This window comes from Diplotaxodon limnothrissa, linkage group LG9 (genome assembly GCF_057381915.1).
Source record: "Diplotaxodon limnothrissa isolate DT_005_m linkage group LG9, D_limnothrissa_male_GT1.1, whole genome shotgun sequence".
In the NCBI taxonomy this organism is placed as follows: domain Eukaryota; kingdom Metazoa; phylum Chordata; class Actinopteri; order Cichliformes; family Cichlidae; genus Diplotaxodon; species Diplotaxodon limnothrissa.
This window is the reverse complement of record NC_140604.1, coordinates 7,845,226-7,865,891: the sequence shown is the minus strand read 5'-3', so window position 1 is coordinate 7,865,891 and position 20,666 is coordinate 7,845,226. Positions and strand designations below refer to the sequence as shown.

General features: G+C 40.7%; 1 protein-coding gene across 4 annotated transcripts in view; it reads left to right on the top strand.

The window, feature by feature from the left end:
- Positions 1 to 8,454: 8,454 nt before the first annotated feature.
- Positions 8,455 to 20,666, top strand: part of svila (supervillin a) — a 63,496-nt gene continuing 51,284 nt past the window's right edge. For 3 of the 4 annotated variants that reach the window (XM_085362609.1, XM_085362608.1, XM_085362613.1), the window contains exon 1: positions 19,357 to 19,831. In XM_085362609.1, the coding sequence (XP_085218735.1) occupies positions 19,774 to 19,831 (58 nt within the window). In that variant the 5' untranslated portion in view covers positions 19,357 to 19,773. Of the gene's footprint in view, positions 8,576 to 19,356; positions 19,832 to 20,666 lie in introns of those variants that run through there. The other variant, XM_085362610.1, reaches the window with a different exon arrangement.

Sequence of the window (20,666 nt, the reverse complement as noted above, 5' to 3'; positions counted from 1 at the left end):
TACAGTGTATGCTGCCAGAGGTCTTAGAAAATAAATTGCGTCAGAGTAAATGGGTAATTTTTAAATCACACACGGCAGTAAAGCGGCACTAAAGGTTGGTGTTCCATTTTGATCACTTGTGTAGTTTTATTTGGTTAATGTTTATATATTCAGACAGCTGGAATTTGAATGCTGGCAAGTTTTAAAGGTGGGAATCTTCAGATTACAACCTTCCTTCCCACAGAAAGTGAACCTGGCTTTAACCTGAGATCTGCAGTAACAATCCAGAGTTTTTCAGAGGCTAAGAAAACACGTGTAACCCTTTAAAACCCTGTGTTTATTATCCAACCAGTCACTCATTCATTTTCTCCCACTCATCCAGTTCAAGGTTGTGGAGGGATTAGAGCCTACCTCCTTTATTGTAGGCCAAGAGATGGGCCAGACTATTGCACAGCTAAAACAGATAAACCACGCGCGCTTCTATTCACTCCTACGGCCAATTTAGAATATCAATTAACTTAACGTGTGCATGCCTTTAGTCTGTGGGAGGAAGTCGGAGTACATGGATACAAGCAGGGAGGACTTGCAGACTTCACACAGTCTCTAGTCGACCAGTGGGTTTGAATCCAGAACCTTCTTGTTGCAATCTTTTGTACCACTTGGAGGCTAATTGTGGTGAATTTTCCCACACGTCTAATGAAGGGTGTCATTTTTATTATCAATCTTGACTATATACAGTATAAAATATGGGTCCTATCTAGTAAGTCATACTTGTTCCTGGGGAGCAACTCCCAGGCTGCCCTTTGTCACCCATAATTTTTATGGACAGAATTTCCTGGCATAGTCAAGTGGCATAACTCTTATTCACGAGTGAGGTGAAAAGGGAGCGGGAGATCGACAGTTGGATTGGTGCTGCAGCTGCAGTGATGTGAACATTTTACCAGTCTGTTGTGGTGAAGAGAAAGCTGAGTGAATAAGTGAAGCTCTCAATTTACCTGATGAGCTGAAGGAGGTGGCCTGAGGGAGAGGGTCTGGGCTTCTTTGATTAGACTGCTGCCCCCGTGACCTGGCCCTGGATAAGTGGAAGAGGGTGGATGGATTCCTTCCTTCCTATCTTTTTATATTGCCTGCTGGCATGTTGTTGATATTACATTCTCATCCATATAAGGTAAAGTGCTAACGTATCAGCTAACAATAGCTAGCTTGGTTAGTAAGTCTTATTCATAAAGTGTAAAGGAAGAATACACAGAGACACGTGGAATTCTTAGTGCTAACTAACACATTAATAAAACACTGGACTTCAGTCAACAGAACTGAAGTTTCTGGAGCTTTCCATACGACACAGTCAGAATAATCAACTGAGAAAAGGCTTTAACAGTGTTTGTGCCCATACAGTTTAATCGTGGATGTGGCCTTTTCAGAGACTGGGTGTCTGGCTCCAGTACACCTGCGGCTATGATGATGCCTTACAGCTGGACGTTTGGAAGCTCATGGGTAATGACTCAGATTTTGAGTACCTACTGGATTCACTTCATGTTTCAGCTCTGGAGGTTGTCCACTGGTCTTGACATTCACTGTGTTTTGCAGCTTGCCTGGTTTGGTGGAGGTATACATTATTTTTCCCCTCTCTTTCTGAAACAAAACCTTTCGGTTTAAGCCTTTGGATGAAGTTGTTCTTTGAACTGGAAGAAACATTGTGGAGTTGGCTTTGTGAACCTGAATCTGTGCATATTTGAGTAGCAGAGGAGTCTTTGCTGACAGGTTTGTTACAGCTTCCTGCTGTTTGCTTAAACCATAATTTAGTCCTCATTTTCCTGAGTTCCTTCAGTGTCCATACATACACGGACCCACCTCCAGTACAAATAAACACTCTCCAAATCCACCCACACGGTTCTCTCCATAAATTAGGAGTATGTGTATGTTATGTGTCTACTGTACATTCTTATTACGAAACCTTTTTTTTTGACATTCACCCATCAATTTAACTTCTCTCTTTCTCACTTATATAAAATCTGTGTGTATGTGTGTGTGAAACTTGTAGCTCGCAGTGCTGTGTGAGATAAATATGACTCATGCTGAAACAGGACACTCTCTATGACAGCAGGCCAGAAACAAGAAAGAGGTTGCAGTTAGGTCATGTCAGTTGTGTCAGTTCAAATATTTGAAATTAGTTATACTTAGTCAGAAACGAGAGACCAGACGCAGCTGAGTGAGGTCATGATGTGTGATGTTACCAGGTGCTTCCAGGTGCTCCCATCATCACCCCTCCTCCTGTCACGTCTAGGCAGTTAGGGCTGATCAGAAGTAGGTGATGACTTAAAGACGGAGTCATCACTAAGTGCCACAGGCTGACAGACAATATAATCATATGGCACATTGACGTCTGGGGAAATTTTAGATGGCACTCGTCATCAGAAAGGTTGCCTACCCCTGTTTTATAGGAAAGCATTTGTGCAGAATGCCTGAGATGGCACGGCCACGTGGCTGTATGTGTAACCTTGATGCACAATTGCAGAGCTGCTGAAGACTTCTGAACACACCAGTGATACTTGTTTATCCATATTAATCTGATGATGCATTTCCTGCTGGTTATGTTGAAAACCAGTTAGGTTACCAAGCGCTATAAGAATCAGCAGCTGTAGTAGATTTTAAAAATTACAGTTTTATTTGTTTTCCTTTCCACATCTACACACTCTCTTGTTGTTTGATTGCCCTAAACCAGTCTTTACTTGGGCTGTTTGTCAGCTTAATCTGAGATGGTTACAGCACTTTTTCACAATATTCATTCTCCCTTAATGCTCTTAAGTCAGATTTATTTGGGTTTGCTGCTCTTGTTGCTCGCTGTTTGGCTCACTTTCTGTTCCAAGCAGCAGGCAGCTGCTAAACCCTCTGTTCTCCGCCCAGCGAAAGTGGAGCATTCAACCTTAACATAGACAGATGACACTGCATTGAAGACCAAACCGAAGGTCCAAATAAAAAATGTTCGTTTATGCCTGCTGATTGCTAACTTTTTAAGACTTTGATGATTACTAACACCATGCTCTTTAAACTGACAGCTACACTTATAGAAGAAGCGATATTTTGTTTTTATTTTTCACTTCTACAGATTTTATTTTATTTTTTAAAGTTCAGGATAATGTAAAAGATGCTTGTAATCATATTTAAAATTCAGTACTCTGAGGCTCTCTGGTTATTACTTTTTTCACAGCAGATCTTTTGAGTCCTTGCGTCATAAGGTGGTTTGGTGGCATCCAGAGGACCAACAACACAGGGTTTTCACTCATCCTAAGATGACGTGGGTTTAGGTTATTCTGCTGATTTTCCAAGTAGGCAACAGCTTATAAAAGTCTTCATAAAAAGTATTTGGGAATCTAAGGAAAAGCTGAAGCTTCCATAACCTTTGCTTCCATAATTGCTTTTCATAATCTGTAAAATGGTAGAAAATCTCAAAACTTCAGAAACTTCTTTGAAAGCAGGTCTCACTTATTGGCTTTATGTGGTTAGCTTAGTTAGTAACTGAAGATTATTAAGATTCATATTTTTCATATTTTTAGACCTGCTAAACACTGCCACAACATGTAACGTAGAACCTGAATCCTGCTTGTGCCTGCGTTTGTTGCTTATGGCTGTTGGGCTGCGGCCATATGGGAAAGTAGCGGCCTCTGAGCTGTTGCTTTTTCTGGTTTATTGTTCCCCTGTTTGAGTCATCAGGGCCGCTGGAAGGAATGGAAAGGGATTCCTCCCCTTCCTATCTTTGCCGGGTGACTTGGTCTCCCCCCCCCCTTTAATTCTCGTTCTTTGTTGGAGCTGATTAGGACAGATTCCCATTTCTGTTTATCACCAGCATGATGTCAGGCACACACTCCTGGTTGTACTTCCCCTGACTGGTTTCATAGTGATCCCTTCCCAGAAGTCTCACTTATTTGCTAACTGTTGCTGCCTAAGCAGGTCAGCACTCGTCACCGCCAAAAACCCACCCTGTTTTGATTTGTAAGCTGTGGTTACTGGTGAGCCACCATTTGATTCCACACTAGTCTGTCCAGTCCTAACCTTCTGACAGTCTGACACTGTCCTGCTTCTTTTGTTTTCTTCTGACTGGATATTTTTCCTGGAGACAATCTGTTCATAAAGAAAAACTGGAAGCAGGGGAGCTATGAAAGGTACAGCCCACTCATCATGCTCTGGCCAATCATTTACTTGTTATAGCTGCTCTCTCTCTTTTTTTTTTTTTTTTTTTTTTCTTTTTTCCATTTTTGTCCCATTTGAGCTGTATGATTGCTCTTGTGTTGGACATATCCGCCCATTAATGTCCTTTGAAAGCCCGTTAGTCTAACTGGGGGCCCAAGCGGCAGGCTTTGGTGAAAGAGGGGTCTGGTTAGTGTAATGTCATTTCTGCTGCTGCCAAGTAGACATGTAGGTCAGTGGCAGTGTAGGATGATGAAGGCGAGAGAGAAGACTGGAGTACAGCTGATAGACACAGAGGGAGCAGAGGGCCTGGAACTGTCATCGACGGTGCTGTCAAGATAAGATGTCTGCTGTGTAAATACAGCTTCGGGGGAAAAATGCATCTTTTTATGGTCATCTCTTTGCTTTTCTTTGCAATTTTAACTTTTAATCAGACACATCTTTTTTTACCCCCAATTTTTTCCTTTTTGTTTGACCCTCTAACTCCTTTATCTGCCCTCTTTGAAGCTCTTATCAGCTCTTTGACTGTCTATTTATGGCCACTTAGTGACACCTTGAAATCTTGTGCTGCAGTATAAGGTGCTCATGGAAGGTCTGGACCTAATGCACATTGCACTAGAAGCTGAAAGTAGAGACTGTGAACTGTTTAACAAGAGAAAGAAACTTTGAGTGTGCCGACTCATCTGGATGCTTACTGTGTAGTTTGAGAGAACAGAGCTGTGTTGAATGAAGGTTCAAGCTGGGCTCTGATGGGCATAAACAAGCAGCAAAATCGAGGTGAGGTTTGAAGTTTTGCCGTGTTACTGAACATGTGAATAGTACATGTCCACCCACTTAATTTTTGTAGACGGAGCATTTGGTTGCAAAATATTTGGTGTACTTTTTATTCAGTTAATGTTTTAGATGAATTCACTGGATATTATGTATTTAAAAGCTAGACGTCTAGGTTAAAATAGATTTTGAAACTTGTCACTTTTCTGGAAAATTAGCAAACATTTGGGAGATCCAGCTTTTGCTGGTTGTTCTCATTTTATTGACTTGTTATATTTGCTCATTACAAAAGTGAGACAGTGACTTTTCTTTCCTTAAAGTCTGAATGATATTCAGTCATGGAAAACAGTTGATTCTTTAGTTACTTTATTTATTTGCAGTTTATTTCTTGTGACTGTTTACATGTTATCTCCATGCAACTCTTCTCCTAAAGATTTAAACGATCATCCAGGTTTATTTAAACACATATTTTTGCATAATGCTTTGGTTTTGTGCATAAAACCTGGTACAGGGATTCTGCAAAATGATCTATGACAAGAAGAAATGCCCTTCATCAATGTTATATAGAAGTAATGAATGCATTAGAGAATTTGTTTTTCAGCATCACATTGAGACAGGATATTTCTTGAGCTTGGCATGGGTCAGAGCTTTGCTCTTAACAACAAAGGTAACAGGAGCAACTGAGAAATTCAACTGGCAACAACACGAAACATCTTATTTCTACAGTTGTAACATGGTAGGACATGCCCACAATACCTCACCTAAAAGGCGTCCAGAAGGCTTGATGCCCAAACCACTTCAACTGGCTCCTTTCGATGTGGAGGAGCTACTGTGCTTAAAGTCCCCCTTGAATGACTGAGCTTCTATCTGTAAGGCAGAGCCCAGCCACTCTTGGAAGGAGACTCCTTTCCGCTGCTTGTGTCCGCAACCTCATTCTTTTGGTCACTATCCATAGCTCGGGACCATAGGTGAGAGTAGGAATGTTAATTTCTTTTATACTCAGCTCTTTTCACCACAACAGATCTGTTCTGCTGCCCCCATCTGTCAGTCTTGCGGACTTGTGGACAAGACCCCAAGACACCTGAAGTCCCTCATGTAGGACAGTAACTTGTCTTTGACCCAGAGTAGACACTCTACCCTCTTCCAGCTGAGAATCATGGTCTTGGATTTGATTGTGCTGATTCCAGAATCTTCCTTTAAAACAGGAGCTGCTGAGTATGCTCAGACTGCCTGCATGGCTGATCCCCATCAAAGGACATCAGCCAATGAAGGGAGCAGGTTTAATAGTACTCATAGTTCCAGTTTTTCTGCATCCTGGGGCATTGTTGTGGTCTGTTTGCAACTGTTTATGGAAAAACAGGAGTGGAGTGCTTTTTGCCCTGATTTTTCTGTTTTGCTGACAGTTCAGTGTGGTCGGGGCATGTTTGCAATCAGCATTCAGTTCTGACTTAACAAGGGGCTAAATTGAAATCACATTTGCTCCCACAGTTCTCTGCTGGCTTTGGAAGAGCTAATGTTTCTCCAACTGCTTTGCTCTGCTAATTAGCTCTGGAGCAGCTGAACCCCATCGCTCTCAAAGCTCAGAGCACAATACTACAGAAGCTCAAAGCTTGGCCCTGTGCCTGCAGCTGCTTTTTATACCAGCTGAAAAAACTTTGAATTACTTTTACGGTTTACCTTTTCACACAGCCATAAACAAGCCAGAAATTCTGGAGAATGAGGTGATGTCAGGAATTAGAAAGCTACTGAGGCCTGTATTTATACTGTGGTTATGCTGCATGACCAGCACTAGATGGTGCTGTTTGCTGTAAAGCTTCAAGCCACAGTGGAAGTATTTGTCTCTGATTCTGTACTCCAAAATATGTATAATAATAGTTGTTGTTGTTGTTGTTGTTATTGTTATTATTATTATTATTTTAAAAAAACCCAAAAGACATGTAACGTTTTCTCTGCCTACCTACTACATGAGGCTGCCTGTCACGTTGTGCGTTGCAGAGCCCCCACCCTTATCTTTGAGTCTTTGAGTTCCTTCCTTCCTCTAAGTCTGTCCAAAGAGTGGACAGACTGAAAGGAAGGTGTAATAGAAAGATGAAGCTTTCTCTGCTTCTTGAACAGACTGTTTACAGACCTAAGCTCATTACTAAGTCCATAGTTTATGTGTTTGGAGACCAGTAAGATGACCTGAGCTTTTTGTGCGAGACAGACAAAATGCAAATGCATTTGTCTGTTTAGTTTGTGTACACTGGAAGGATTACTGGCCTGACAGCTGAAATTGATCCAAGAGACCAGCAGAGGTCTATTTTAGGGAGATTGAGTGCTGTCAGAACCTCAATGTCAAAGTTCTTAAACCAGTTTTGCCAATGAGTTTATTTTTAGACACTTTCCATTAAAAGCAAGTTAATTTTATGTCCAAGGCGCAAGCAAGGAAGAACAACTCACAACTATTCCATACAGTTTTCTTGACCTCTGCAGCACTATACTGTCTGTAAGAGGAGTGGTACTATTAACTATTATTAATAGTACTATTAAGTGGGAATGTTTTGGAATCAGCAAATTCCTGCATAGATAACTGATGTTTATCAAAGTCACAAACTAATTTGGCTAATAACTCCAGATTTTCTGTCAGGTTTTTATTTATTTTTTAAAACAGGTCTTATCTTAGTTACCATAACAAAATATAGTGTGTGTGTGAGCACTTACTGCATTAATCTTTTTTTTTTTTCTTTACGCTCAAAAGAATACGCGCTTGCAATTTCTCCAAGAACTACTTGGATTTTGATGTTCCAGTTAAAGTGATGAGGGTTGTAAAGATGCCCTTTCTCATAAAGACTCTAAATCTGTTCTTCTGAAGACAGACTGGTTGTTGTGAACCACATTATTCAAAGGGAACAGATTGAATTCAGTTCCTGCAAAGATTGCATCTGACCTTAAAGAAGTTTAATAGAAGCAAAGAAACTGCAAAGCACACTCAGTAACTCTAAAATGGTAAATGGTTTTTTATTTATAAAGTTTATAAAGCAGCTGCTTTGTTTTCACAGTGAGCAATGAATTCAAAATTTTATCAATAAATTTTAGAGGAGTGTCATGACAGCAGTCCATAACCTTTTTGCTTAAAAAGAAGGGAATTCAGGTTTGGGATGGTCAAATCAGGCCTTACTACAACTATGAGCTTTTTTAAGTTCCTAAATTCATCCCAAGTTTATAAATGCAAATTTCGATTACAGTTTTTGAGTGCAGCGTTTTCCTTTGATTTGACTTCTCACTGTCCTCGGTTTAATTGGCCTCATGACTAGTACTTGTGATTTTCATCATTTGATTGATCTGGCCTGCCGCTGTTGGACTGGGAAAGCACCGTTCTAAATTTGTCACCCACCTACCCACCTCTCGAGTTCACGCCTGCTGTAGATCTGGCCACCGCACATGCGTCCCTAAAGGAGGCTTGTAGATAGAAGGTGGGTGGGGGGTATCTGGGCCTGTCAGTCTATCTTTATGCCCCAGTAGTCCTATCCCACAAGCCTCCAGAGCGCTGACCTTCCACAAGGCTTAGAACTGTTAGACCCCAATATCCTGGAAAGACTTCTGTATCCACCAGAAACACTTACTAAGGATCATTGGCTCTTTGATTACCTACATTATCAAGGTATGTTCTCTACGGCTAGTGAAATAATGTGCTTAAGTTACTTTTTTTTTTTTTAAAGATTTTAATAATGCAGCCAAATATTAGATGATTTTGAGATTGTTTCCTATCAACACCATATTTTTTCAGACTTGCTGTTCTAAAATGTCGTTTTTAAGTGGTGTCGTTGAAATACAGTTTAGATTATAATACAGAGGCTTTATTAATAAGCCGGTGTATTTGAGTTTTTATGTGTATTTGAACTTTAACAGCTTTAAATTGCACCAGTCTATACATGCCTTCTTTTAACAGTGACTTGTTGCATATCTTATCTATGATTTTTGTAGAAAATATGTCGGGTGGGAGTTATTCAGTGATTTGTTTTATCTGTGTACGTTTCAAGCAAACTAATGGCCTGAGTGAGATTTTGAATCTGGGGGGCTGGTGAGCTCCTCCATGTGTGATTCATTCAGTGGTGAGTGACTGGTTGGGGAGACTACAGTTGCTCATTGTGCTGCACCTGCTCTCGCTCCGTCAGGACACACAGACAGAAATAGAGCCCTGCCTAACAGGGCAACACACACAAAACATTTTACACAAGCTTTTCCATTTATACAAACCCCATCTTTAATTATTACTCATGACGAGCTTTAGCAGTGTTCTTGAGCCAGCTACAGTCAAACTGCCTGCAGGTGGTGTGTGAGGAAGTCTTTCTTAAAAATAATTTTCATGGAGGAAAAAAAACAAAATAAAGAAAACACCCAAACTATTTGGAATGAAATATTCAGGCTTCATATACAAACACTCCTGTATACATCATTTAGTCAGAAAACCCAGAGCAAAGGGAGTTATTTTTACCTCTGCTCCAAAAATACACGAGCCCTGGTTCACAGTCACTTAATTGGCTGAGGTCTGATCTGGTTTCCGACTTTGAGGAAGAAGGGAAAGCAGAGCGGTGACGTTGTGACCGTCTTTGGTTACACATTGTCAGTGGTTGACTGTCATTTACTTTTCTCAGCTGTTTGTCGTGATGTCAGACTTTCTATGATTTCACTGGCTGAGATCCAAAGCACCTAATCCAGGAAGCGCGTGTGTGTGTGTGCGTGCGCGCGCGTATGTGTGTGAGAGTATTAATGTATGTGTTCTCTCATCTGGAGAACTTGAGGCAGTGTGATTGTCTATCATTTCCTTCCAGTGACTTGAGTTCAGGATCTGATGGCTGGTTTATCTGTCAGGATGGATAGTGTGGTCCTGTGCTGTTCTATCAGAGGACATAATAAATTTGACTTGGACCTTTATTTAAGGAACAGGACGAGCCTTTATGAAGGGTTAGTGTTGTCCACAGCTTTATTTTAGCCTGGACATCCTCTTGTCATTAGCCGGGGTTCACTAAACCACAGGACTGATGTATTAAATAGTACTTAGAATAGCTTAAGCTTTGTTTTGTTTACTGTTCTGTCATTACAGATCAGCCTTTAACCTTGTAAGGTTCCTTCGTTTGACATACTTTGCCTTTGTCAAATCACTGGATCAGCATGACACTTGGCTTCACAGGTCATAGCTTTACCTTTCCATTGTCTGGTTAGCCATTGAATATTTTTAAGGAAAGTGATGATAAAATTGTGTAAAATGCCACTAGGAGTACACTGGCTTCCTGTGGTTTGTTTATAGCTCCTTCTGATCTTTCTGTGACTTTAAAAACTTTTTAAACACTGAATTAGCACTGTGCTAATGTGTCCATGTAGCAAAGCTGTGTTGGCAAAGCACGAAAAGTATCTCTACCTTTTTAATGTTTTAGTCAAACACTGGATCATCAAAATGCATAGATTGCATCTAAAGGATGGGCTTAGCACCAGTTGGTTAGTGAAGACTTACCAGGCGTTAATCCTCCTGACCAAAATTTACTAACTGTCCTTCCTTCAGTATGATTGAGCCCATAAAATCATCAGGGAAGTGTTTGCTGAGCTCACAGAGTGAGGGATCCACAGACTGTACAATTCTTTTTGTAACCAAAGCAGTCGCCCCCTACTGGTCTTTATAAGAATGCTTATTGAAGGCACTTCGGCACTGGCTTCACTTTATGGAACCACGAGCTTAGTCCATGTTTGTATATTGTCTATGGTACAAAGGATTGAAATTTGGTACGGTCATTTGGAGAAAGTCCTCTGGATTTGTGTTTATGCTTGCATTTTTTTTTAACCATGTCTCTGTAACATCTCACAAGGTTCTGGAATCCTGGACTTTTTGTAAGGAAGTACATAGAAAATTCAACGAGCCACAGATACTTCAGAAAGAGAAAACTTAAAAAAATATATACTAAGGACAATATGCATAATTTGGAGAGATTAGAAAGTTTTGTGGTGCTGAAAGCTTGTTGTTTTTTTTTTTTGCCGTGAAGCCACTTAGATGCATATACACCATTCTTTACGTAGCAGCCAGAGTCTTGCAGGACGCTTATTAGTCTTTGTGATCCCTTGTGGTGACTCTTGTTCATTTTTACTCCTACATGACAGCTTTTCTTTTATTTTAAAATCACAAGCTCTGGGTCTGATATCTTATGAATGGTGATTTATGGAGCGCAAGTAATAGCATGTAGGAGGTAAAGTATTTGTCCTTGGCACTGACCTCAAATTTTGGTTTTGGATTTGTTCTCCAGCTGAAAGCATAGTCATTTGTGATTTTTGTTACAGTCGTGTGTGGTTCAAATGTTCAAATCAGATTGTGTCATTGAATCAATGTCCCATTTTGGCATGAAGTCTGCCTGGATTATCTTGAAACATTAAGTGTTAGCTGCAGCATTGAGCTGTGGTGTTGGATTTAGTAGATGAGATGTAGCTGATGTAAAGTGAGGGTGAACTAACTCTATGAGAATGTACTGCCAGCACTGTATTGACAGTCTATCCACAAGTCTATATGTTAATGAAGCTCAAGAACTCCTCTTAAACTGATGTGAATGTTGAAAAACTGGAATCATCAGGTTTGACACTAAGAGAAGACATAATTCCCTATGTTCTGTAAACTAGGGACGGATTGATCCGATATCTTTGCGATCCTGGATTGGATCAGTGAGCCCACTGATTGAGCCAGTCAGTGGGGCTTGGACTCTGTTAATTATATTTTCTGTTTACTCCAAAAGTGTGCAGGTTGCTAGCAGGGAAGCTAACACATAATGGAGGAATGCAGGAAGTTTGTAGCAAAGGGCCAGCGGAAATATTTGACATGTGCAATAACTTTTCTTTGAATGTTTGCAATCGTTTTTAACTGGACTGCAAACTGTTGTCAAGCAAGTTGATGAAAACCTTGGACACGTGTTGGGTTTTTTTTTTTTTTTTTTTTTTTTAAACGTCTTCATTTAACTTTAACTTAACCCTGTTACTCTCCAACATTTTCTAATAAATTCCAGTAATGGTATATATTTTTTCGATGTATTTATTTTTTACATTCTGTTATAAAAAGTTCAATTCTCTTCCTCAGAGATATAAAAATGAATGTAACCCTACTAATGGATCTGCACTTGGTATTGGCAGATACCTTTATGCTTCATGTATCTGCCAATCTTAATGAATCTGGAAAAAGTTGGGACTTTGCATCCGTGCTTGAAATGCTTTCAAGGTAAAGCGTTGTTCTTTTTTTTAATCACCATGTAGAAGTCAAACACGGGGGCTGACTTGCCACGTCTGCTTTTGCTGGCCAAGACATGACGATCACTGCTAGGAGAGACTATTTAGCAAAATAGTTGAGTTTATTTAGGTATTTCATTGCTCTTAGCTGAGTACCTGTGCCATTGATAATGTTTATTCGGACATAGCAGAGCTGGACTACCAAGCCCATAGTTCACTGAGTTCCCAGCTCTTAACTCTGGAAATAATTGCATCTTGCCAGGCACTGATCATTGTAGCTACATTTGGTTCCCTTTACCAGTGGCAGCCTCCACTCTGCTGGCTCGCCTCACTCTGGGTCGAGACATGAGCTTTCCTCCAGTATCTCTATCCATACCCTTAAGCGTTCCCATCCTCCAGGATGACAGTTCCTGGGAAGGTGTCCGTGGCGCTTGAGGGTGGAAACAAATTCTCTGGCAAGCAGAGTTGATAAAGAATCTTGGTTCTGTAGCGCTCTCTCCTCTCACCAGATGTGCAGTGTTTATCACTCTAAAGCACACACGTGTTTATTTAAGCGCTCAAAGCTGTGTGTGCGGACGCGTGTATGTGTGTACGCACGCTGACTTGGGTATAGATGTTTCCCCAGGGCTCAGTTGGAATCGGGTAGTTTAGACTTGTTTCAGCTTTGCAGGTGCATCACATGCCTCGTGGGTCACATAATCATTGAGGAGCAGATGGCTTATATAATTACATATTAATCCTAATTGCAGTTACAGGTATGGAAAGCGTGTTGTCCACTGACTGTTAATATTTTAGGTACTTAATCACGGGAGGAAATAATTCATCAAAATTTGTTGAGGTTCTTTTTTTGAGTTATGTTATTTTCTGGATAATTTATTCAAAGTAGACTTCAGATAAGCTCACATTTATTTGCAGGTATTGGATCTGCGTTTGGTATCGGCAGAAAGAGAGAGCATATTTTCATATTTCTATACTGGCTCCTCTACAGTGGCTCCTTGTTAAAAATCAGAATTAAATCTAAAATCCTTCCCCTCGCATATAAGGTCTTAAATAATCAGGCGTTATCTTATCTTACTGTATCACCCCAGTAGAGCACTTTGCTCTCAGACTGCTGCCGTACATGTAATTCCTATGGCATGGAAAAGTACAATGGGAGCCAGAGCCTTCAGCTTTCAGGCCCCCTTTGATAAAGCTTATAGTTAGGGCTGGTTCAGGTGACCCCAAAACCTCCCTGAGTTACACTGCAATGGATCAAGGCTCCTGGGGGCTACCCATGATGCACTGAGTATTTCTTTTTCACTCACCTTTTTATTTATTAATTTGTTTGTTTGTTTAAACAAAGATAATTAAAAACCAAAATGCAGAGGAAAAAACAAACAAGATTAACAAAAATAAGGGATGACATTTTTCTAATGGCTTTATGGGAAATTAAGGTAATTAAATTATTTTCCACCTCCGTCCCTCTTAAAAAGTAATACAATATTAGAACATTAGTTAGCTCATGTTTTAACTCTGTGTTGGGCCTAGAGTTGAGTTGCTGGAGCACTTCAGAGACAATGAAGTCTGCTTAAGACCTCTTATCTGTGTTATTCTGGGAAAGCTATGCTGAGGTGTTTGTGGGGGGTTTTCTGGGGGTTAATAGAGCACTATTGCCAGAGAAGGTCAGCGTTGCAGGATCTATTTTCAGTATAACTGTAAAGTTTCAAAGTCCGTTCAGAAAGCAAGTTGATAACGAAGTTTTAAGATCTTGTCCAGGAACGTCTTTTGAAGTTTGAGGTCTGATATATCTGACCTGAACGGCTTTTCAGAGCTCAGGTATCCCATAAAGTTTCATATTTGAGTCAGCTAGCCAACTTATGTTAACACTAGCCCTTTTAATAGGAATACATATGTTGGGCTTTTTTATTGGGTGAAAAATGTTTAGAAACGGTTCTTCAGTTCAGTCCTTTTATTTCACACAACCCACCCACCTTTAGGGAGCAGTTGTCACTTCTATACAATTTATGAATGTAACTTGCTAAGCGTGCTAGCATTGGATGATAAATTGGTACACCACCATCTGGTCTAACTATTTTCACTTCTGGATGGGGTAGACAGCCTAGCTTCAAAGTTGCATCACAATTATTATTTTTTTAAATATCTGCATATGTTGAAAATACTATACCTTGTTGAAGGTTGTTCAAGTACCTCCCTTTTTAGGAAGTAAATCATAAACAGAGGGGGCATGGAGCTCTCACACTCATTGCTCATACTATGGAACTTGGATGCAAGACATTGCAATGACCTAACAATGTGACATTTTCATATTGCATAGAAATGTGTGCAGATGCTATGAAATGGCACAGCCCTACTTCTCCATAAAACTGACGTGAGGCTAATGTTAATGATGCAAAATGAGTCCAGAAACCATGATGGGACAGCAGCTGTGTCTTTCATATATATTATAAAATATAACATTTCTAGGCACTCCTGTGTTTTAGTTGAAGAGAAGACTTTAAACCTTGTTTTATCATATTTGGGTGGTTTTGGCATTTTATTTTAGATACAGAGCTGTTCTAAGAAGGGTCAGCAGACCCAGAATCACTGTGGGGTTACATTTATAAGAACAAAAAATTAGTGATCATGGAGATGGGGATATTGGCATCAGTTCATGAGTGTGAAGTTCGTCTGATGATTTAAAATGGTCCAAATTAAAGTAGTCATAAGTTCAAAAACCTCCAATAAATTCAGCATCCAGACTGGGAGAGGAACCAAACTTCTTTTAAAGTAATCGCTCTATATTGAGATCAAGTTGTCAGTGACATGTTGCAAAAACCTTCTGTCTTAACACACTATTTGAAGGTCAAAGGGCACCTAGAAGAATCTGTTTGCATCATACTGAAAACCCATCATGCCCAGTAAAAGACATTTAACAACATGGCAAATGGAGTTTTATCCTCAGCCTCCCCTCCTCTAACTCCCTTCACGTGTGCATATGAATATCTTTACCTTTCATTCGGCAGCCCCCCTATATGGAATTTATGACTGTGATGCCGGGGTTTGAGCTCTGTTATGTATCTGCAGAGACAGCATGGCCACATGCACTGGAACCGTGCACTGCTCTCTGGCCAGACAAAACGGATATCTTTCCTCGGGGATGCTATAAATCTGGACTTTATTTCTAGGAGCACTGCAAAAGAGCCCAGAGAAAGAGAGTACCTTGGAAAAGCTCGCTCTTTTCCCTCTTTCTCCACATTCGCTGTCTTTAGAGAGGTTTTCCAACCGGGAATGTGATGCAGCCATTAGGCACTTCTCTCCTCGCAGACACGTTGTGATGCCTCTCCACACAGGGGGTCATTCTAAGTGCAAACATGTCCTATCTGGAAGTGTTTATCTAATAATGACCCCATGACTGGCTGCACATGTGAGCTTGTCCAGACTGAAACAACGTCCACCTTGAATGTGAACATCTGGGGAATGATGAGTGGTGAGGTGTGTCTCTGCTATTATGATATTAAGCACAAACTTCTTCACTCTCAGTCATGCTAAACTTCAAAAACGTAAAGTGTCTTTCTCACAGTGTTTAACGCCTTAACCTACCCATACATCCTCGCATTTTAACAACCGACTGCTTACGTACCAAATGACACTGTTTGTAGTACATATTTAAAGTATCTTGGGTAACGCAGCTTCATCTGAAATATTACTTTCATAACTTTAACAGTTAAGCTACTTTTCTTTTCATGCTAGTTACATTTCATTTGTTTTCATGGCTTAAGCTATGAATTGATTAGCTGACAATTTAGTTGTTTTCAGTTTTTATTGCTTAGGCTTTGCTTAGGCAAACTAGCAGAATGACTGCATGTGACAATTCAACTTATTTTAATACTTGCCCTTAAAGAAAAAAATACTGTGAATTATTTACTATCATTCCAAGTGTCAGTATTGAGCTGTCACAATCTCTGACCATACCAAAAGCTTTGCACTCACACTGAATGCATGCTTATTTTGGCATAAACCCATCATCCCTAAGCTTTGACCATCAGAACAAATTCTCACTTCTCTCATATAATAGATGAGTTTTGATACTTTAGTGGTTTCCTCAAAAAGCTCTCGTTCAATAGAAACACAGTTGTAGTCAGACATTTACATACCCTCATCATGGGCGTCAGTGTTTTTCTGTGTGACAGCAAAGATGTCTTAAATTTCTATGTTCGCTGCCATTTGTTCCAGTTTATGGTCTCCATTCAACCATTCGTTTACGTGTTGTAGGCTGGTTTATAGTCTGCATGTGAGCATTTACAGGAGCAAACGCAAGCTCCCACAGAGTTTCTAAGGAGAGTAAATGGGAATTGTTTTCTGTGTTTCATTATAACATGGATTTAAAAAAAGTTTAAAAGAAGTAAACACAGTGAAATTAAGCTTAAACACTGATTTTTAAATTAGGTAATCAGTAGCAGGCTTAGGTCATCTGATTTGTTTGAAGTATTAAACAATACTCTGTTCACATTCCCCATATTTGATGAAACAGCTTTTAAAAATCTTTTTCTTTTAAAATTATTTTGTGTGCGCTTGTTTATACAGTACTGCGTCATCCTGTAATCCTGCCAAGTAAAATCTGATTATCCACCACAAAGACGAAGAAAACAAGAACAGTGCATCATTGCAGCAACCTGTAAAGTCTTGCCCACCCTTGGCACTGAAGACTCATGATTGATAATAACAGGGCAGAAGCAGTCTAGTGGTTTTGTTGAACTGATGTCATCCCTAAAGCCGATGAGTCAAAATCAAACATTACATACAAGGCAGACATCCAGATGGGAGGTAAAAGTTTTTCTTCGTCATTAGTACAGTTGCCACACACATTTAGAAATATGTGTGGGTGGTGTGTATGTGGTTTTTTTTTTTCTTTTTTTCTTTTTTGGGGGGTGGGGTGGGGGGGGGGGTTAATATGTTGGCATTAACGGCAAGACAAATGGCTAAATGCACATAATTAAAGTGGCTGGTTGACTTAAATTAAAAGTGCAAATTAAATAAATTTCTGCATGTTTTCAACAATTTATTGAGAAGTTGCTTAAAGAGGATTTTGGTTAATTATTCAAACCCTCTGACCTTCTGTAAACAGGTATGAACATACAGAGACTGTAGGCAAGGACAATATTGAGTGATATTGGTGATTATTCAGATTTAAGCAGGCTTTGGTTGCACGCATTTGTAAACGCTGAATGGTGGATGGAAACGGATAACTGCCTGATGCTGTAAGCGGACCCACGGTGAGTGGATGAGACTAAAAGACGATGCTTCTGTTAACATATTCTTCTGATAACCTTTTCAAAAGGGGAAAAAAAACATCCTCAGACCATTGATGGTTAAATAATTTGTTTTTCAGCACGAATCATTGCATAGTTTATCTAAAGTATATCTCCAGCCTTCATACCCTGTTACTGAAAGTACTGTAGGTATTTTTGGTCATGCCATGTCGAAGCTTTGAGAGTGCATGAAAGGCCCACTGATATGTAAAAGGCAACAGGGAAGTTGCAGAGTGGCCTCTAGTTAAACAGCAACACTCATAATATTGTCAATGGGTGTTTCTTGCGTTTTGAAATCCCCATTTATCAGCAGTTGTGATTATCAGTAGCTAAAGGTCGGCTAACGGCCAGCTTTGGCTGATAGTATCGGTGTCCTCTAGCTCCTTTATCTCCTTAGGTAAAATTCACTTGTATGCAAACTCATTCATTTTATGAATACACTGCATCAGTTGTCAGGTGTCTGTCAGTCTGCGAAACTACTGACATTGAAAGTAACACTTTGAGCGTTGCGTGCAGGTAGCGCTTTCTCCACCCACTCAGCCACGGTGTGAACTGGCAGCTCTGTGATGGATGTGTGCATGTGCGCCACTCACACGCTGAGCCAGATGAGCTCATCCTGGAGAGGGATCCAGACATGCCACCTCTACAGTTTACACACCATCGTCAGACAGTCCTGTTACATCTTAGCACACCTTTATAGTCCAAGGTGGTGGGAAAAGGCTGATTTATGTTCTTCGTCAAATGTTATGATGGATGCATGTTTGTGCTTTCGGTATAGTCCAATAACCTAGTTTAGATTTGCAGGAAGTTTTAAAAGAGCTCCATTGAGATGAATATATTTTAAAGAAGGTGGTTTTTATTCCCCCCCCCCCCTTGACACCTTTCAGCCACTGAATTGAGAAACTGACATTTGTGGCTGGTTCCATCCAAAAGATCTGCTTTATGTTGACTGCTGTGTGTTTGGCGCTGACAGCTTTCTCTCTGTGTGCTGCAGAAAGATAAGATGCATCACTCCCCCCCCCCCCCCCCCCCCCAGTATCTTGTTAAAGGCACCATCAGGCACTGTGCCAGCCTCCCTGTAGTGCCCTCTCACTACAGTGATAAGCATGTCGTTGTCACATTGACGTATAGGTGAGGTGTGTGAGTGCAAGCACATTTGTCTTGTTCTTGGCAATCACGTAAAGCATATTCATACAATAGAATAGAATGGGTTTCTACATGCCATGACTCACTGTGTAACATTGGTGTATGTGGGCTTGAATCACACAAACACGTTTGATTAGTGTGTTAAAAGGAGAATTGTGGGGATATCAATAAATCAACCTAGTTCTCTTCCCTTTGCACCTCTTATTAGTTGTTCTAGGAAGAAGCAAACTGTTGGTGTAATGGTAACATTAGTCACGAGCAGACACATTTCTGTTTCCCCCATTACAGCTCGCACGCTCCTTCGTTCTTTTCCTGACTTTGTTTCGCTCTTTCTTTCGTACCTTCTCTTTGCCCTTCCCAGCTTTTTTTTTTTTTTCTGCCTAGCTCCATGCTGTTCCTTTTATTTTGTCCCTGCTGAGAGATGACTGGAATTTCTCATCAGACTGAGAGGGTCATTTGAACTTTCTCGTCTTCTCTTCCTGCCCTCATTATTTCCACTCTCGTTCTCCAGACTCCGCACTATTTCTCTTCCCTCCCTTTTCTGACGCTCTGCACCGGTTTCTTTGGCATCCCACTCGAGTGTGTGAGCCAAGGGAAGGCAGTGCTCTCGTGGGACTCGCATAACTATCTCTCTCTCTCGTGCATGCACAGTTTTGTTTTGTTTTTTTCTCTCTCTCTCTCTTTCTCTTCTCTGAGGCTCACTCTGAAGCATGCAGGACACTTTGCTCCAGTCTGCAGTAGAGAAGGGGCCTAATTTTGCTCCCTTGGCTAATGAGCTTAGCCCATGCTGAGCAGCTTTTAGACCTGCAGGTTGTTGTTATTGCGGGCACCGGTTAGTCCACATTGGTTGGTGAGAGGAGCCAGAGCAGAGGAGTGAATCTGAGAAGAGGTGTAGTGCAGCAAAAGCTTGAGCACTCCTCTGTTTGCCTGTCAGGACCACCACTGCTTATGCTGGTACTGCGGCTGGGACATCTTTCTCTCTCCCCCTCCCTCCCTCTATCCTGCTTCTCTCTAATACTACCTGACTCGCCTCTCCCTCCCTCTCTGCCTGTCCCGGAGCACTGACGGAGTACTTTTGTAGTTGCATCACTTCTCGGTCAGCTGTTCTGTCTTCCCGTGTCTTTCACTTCTTTTCTGTCTTAAACTCTCACCTGACTCTGTTGCCAAAATGTACCGGAATCCATGGATCTCGAATTACCTGAGTCACGTCAAGTTCTGCAACCAAGGTAAGTGCAGTGACTTAGGGCTCTGCAGCTCAGATTTTGTAGCTCAGGCAGTGAGCTTGGGGACAGGTTACTCTGGTTTGGGCTGTTGGGACTCTAAGCTCGTAGAAGTTGGCAGGCAACAAACCGCAGACTCCCTTCCTCTCTGCTCACTGTCCTGCTTTCCAGCCAGCTGTCCTTGCACTGCAGCTGTAGCCTCCAAGGACACTATGTAAAGATGAGGGATTCTTAATACTGCAGGGGGCTGTTTTATGTAGGAAGCTATTTCAAGGCTCCATACCTACTTGGACGTTTGAAAAAGTAGTTTTATGGATGTGTTGTGAAGGCGTATATGGTTTTGCACTGAATTAAACAAAATTTACTGACTTTGGATTTGGGTCATTAGGAGTATTCAGTAGGTTTTTTTTTCTTTTTTTCAGTCTAGATACAGAGATAGATATGGAGAAATAGAGATGGATATAGAGAGATGGACACAGAGATGCTGTATGGATATGATCTGTTGCACAGCACTTAAGCACTGTGTCATAAGAGAGCAGTGAATAGCTGAGCTCAGTAAGCTGTTAAAGACGGTCTCCATGTGCAGGGAAAAGGAGAACCTGGTAATCAGGACAAAGTAACTATTTTTAAGCAAGACATGGGGTGTTGCAGAAATATCTACTTTCAACATATTTTTGTACTTGACACAATTTATTTGACTAAATGTTTTCACTACACATGTCCTTCATTTATAACAGCGAATTGTCAGAGAAGCTAGTAGTGTCTGATCTGTCAGTATTGTCATTTATAAAAGTTGAAAAATGAAAGGGTCATTGCATAGGTTGACCAACAGAGGGCACAC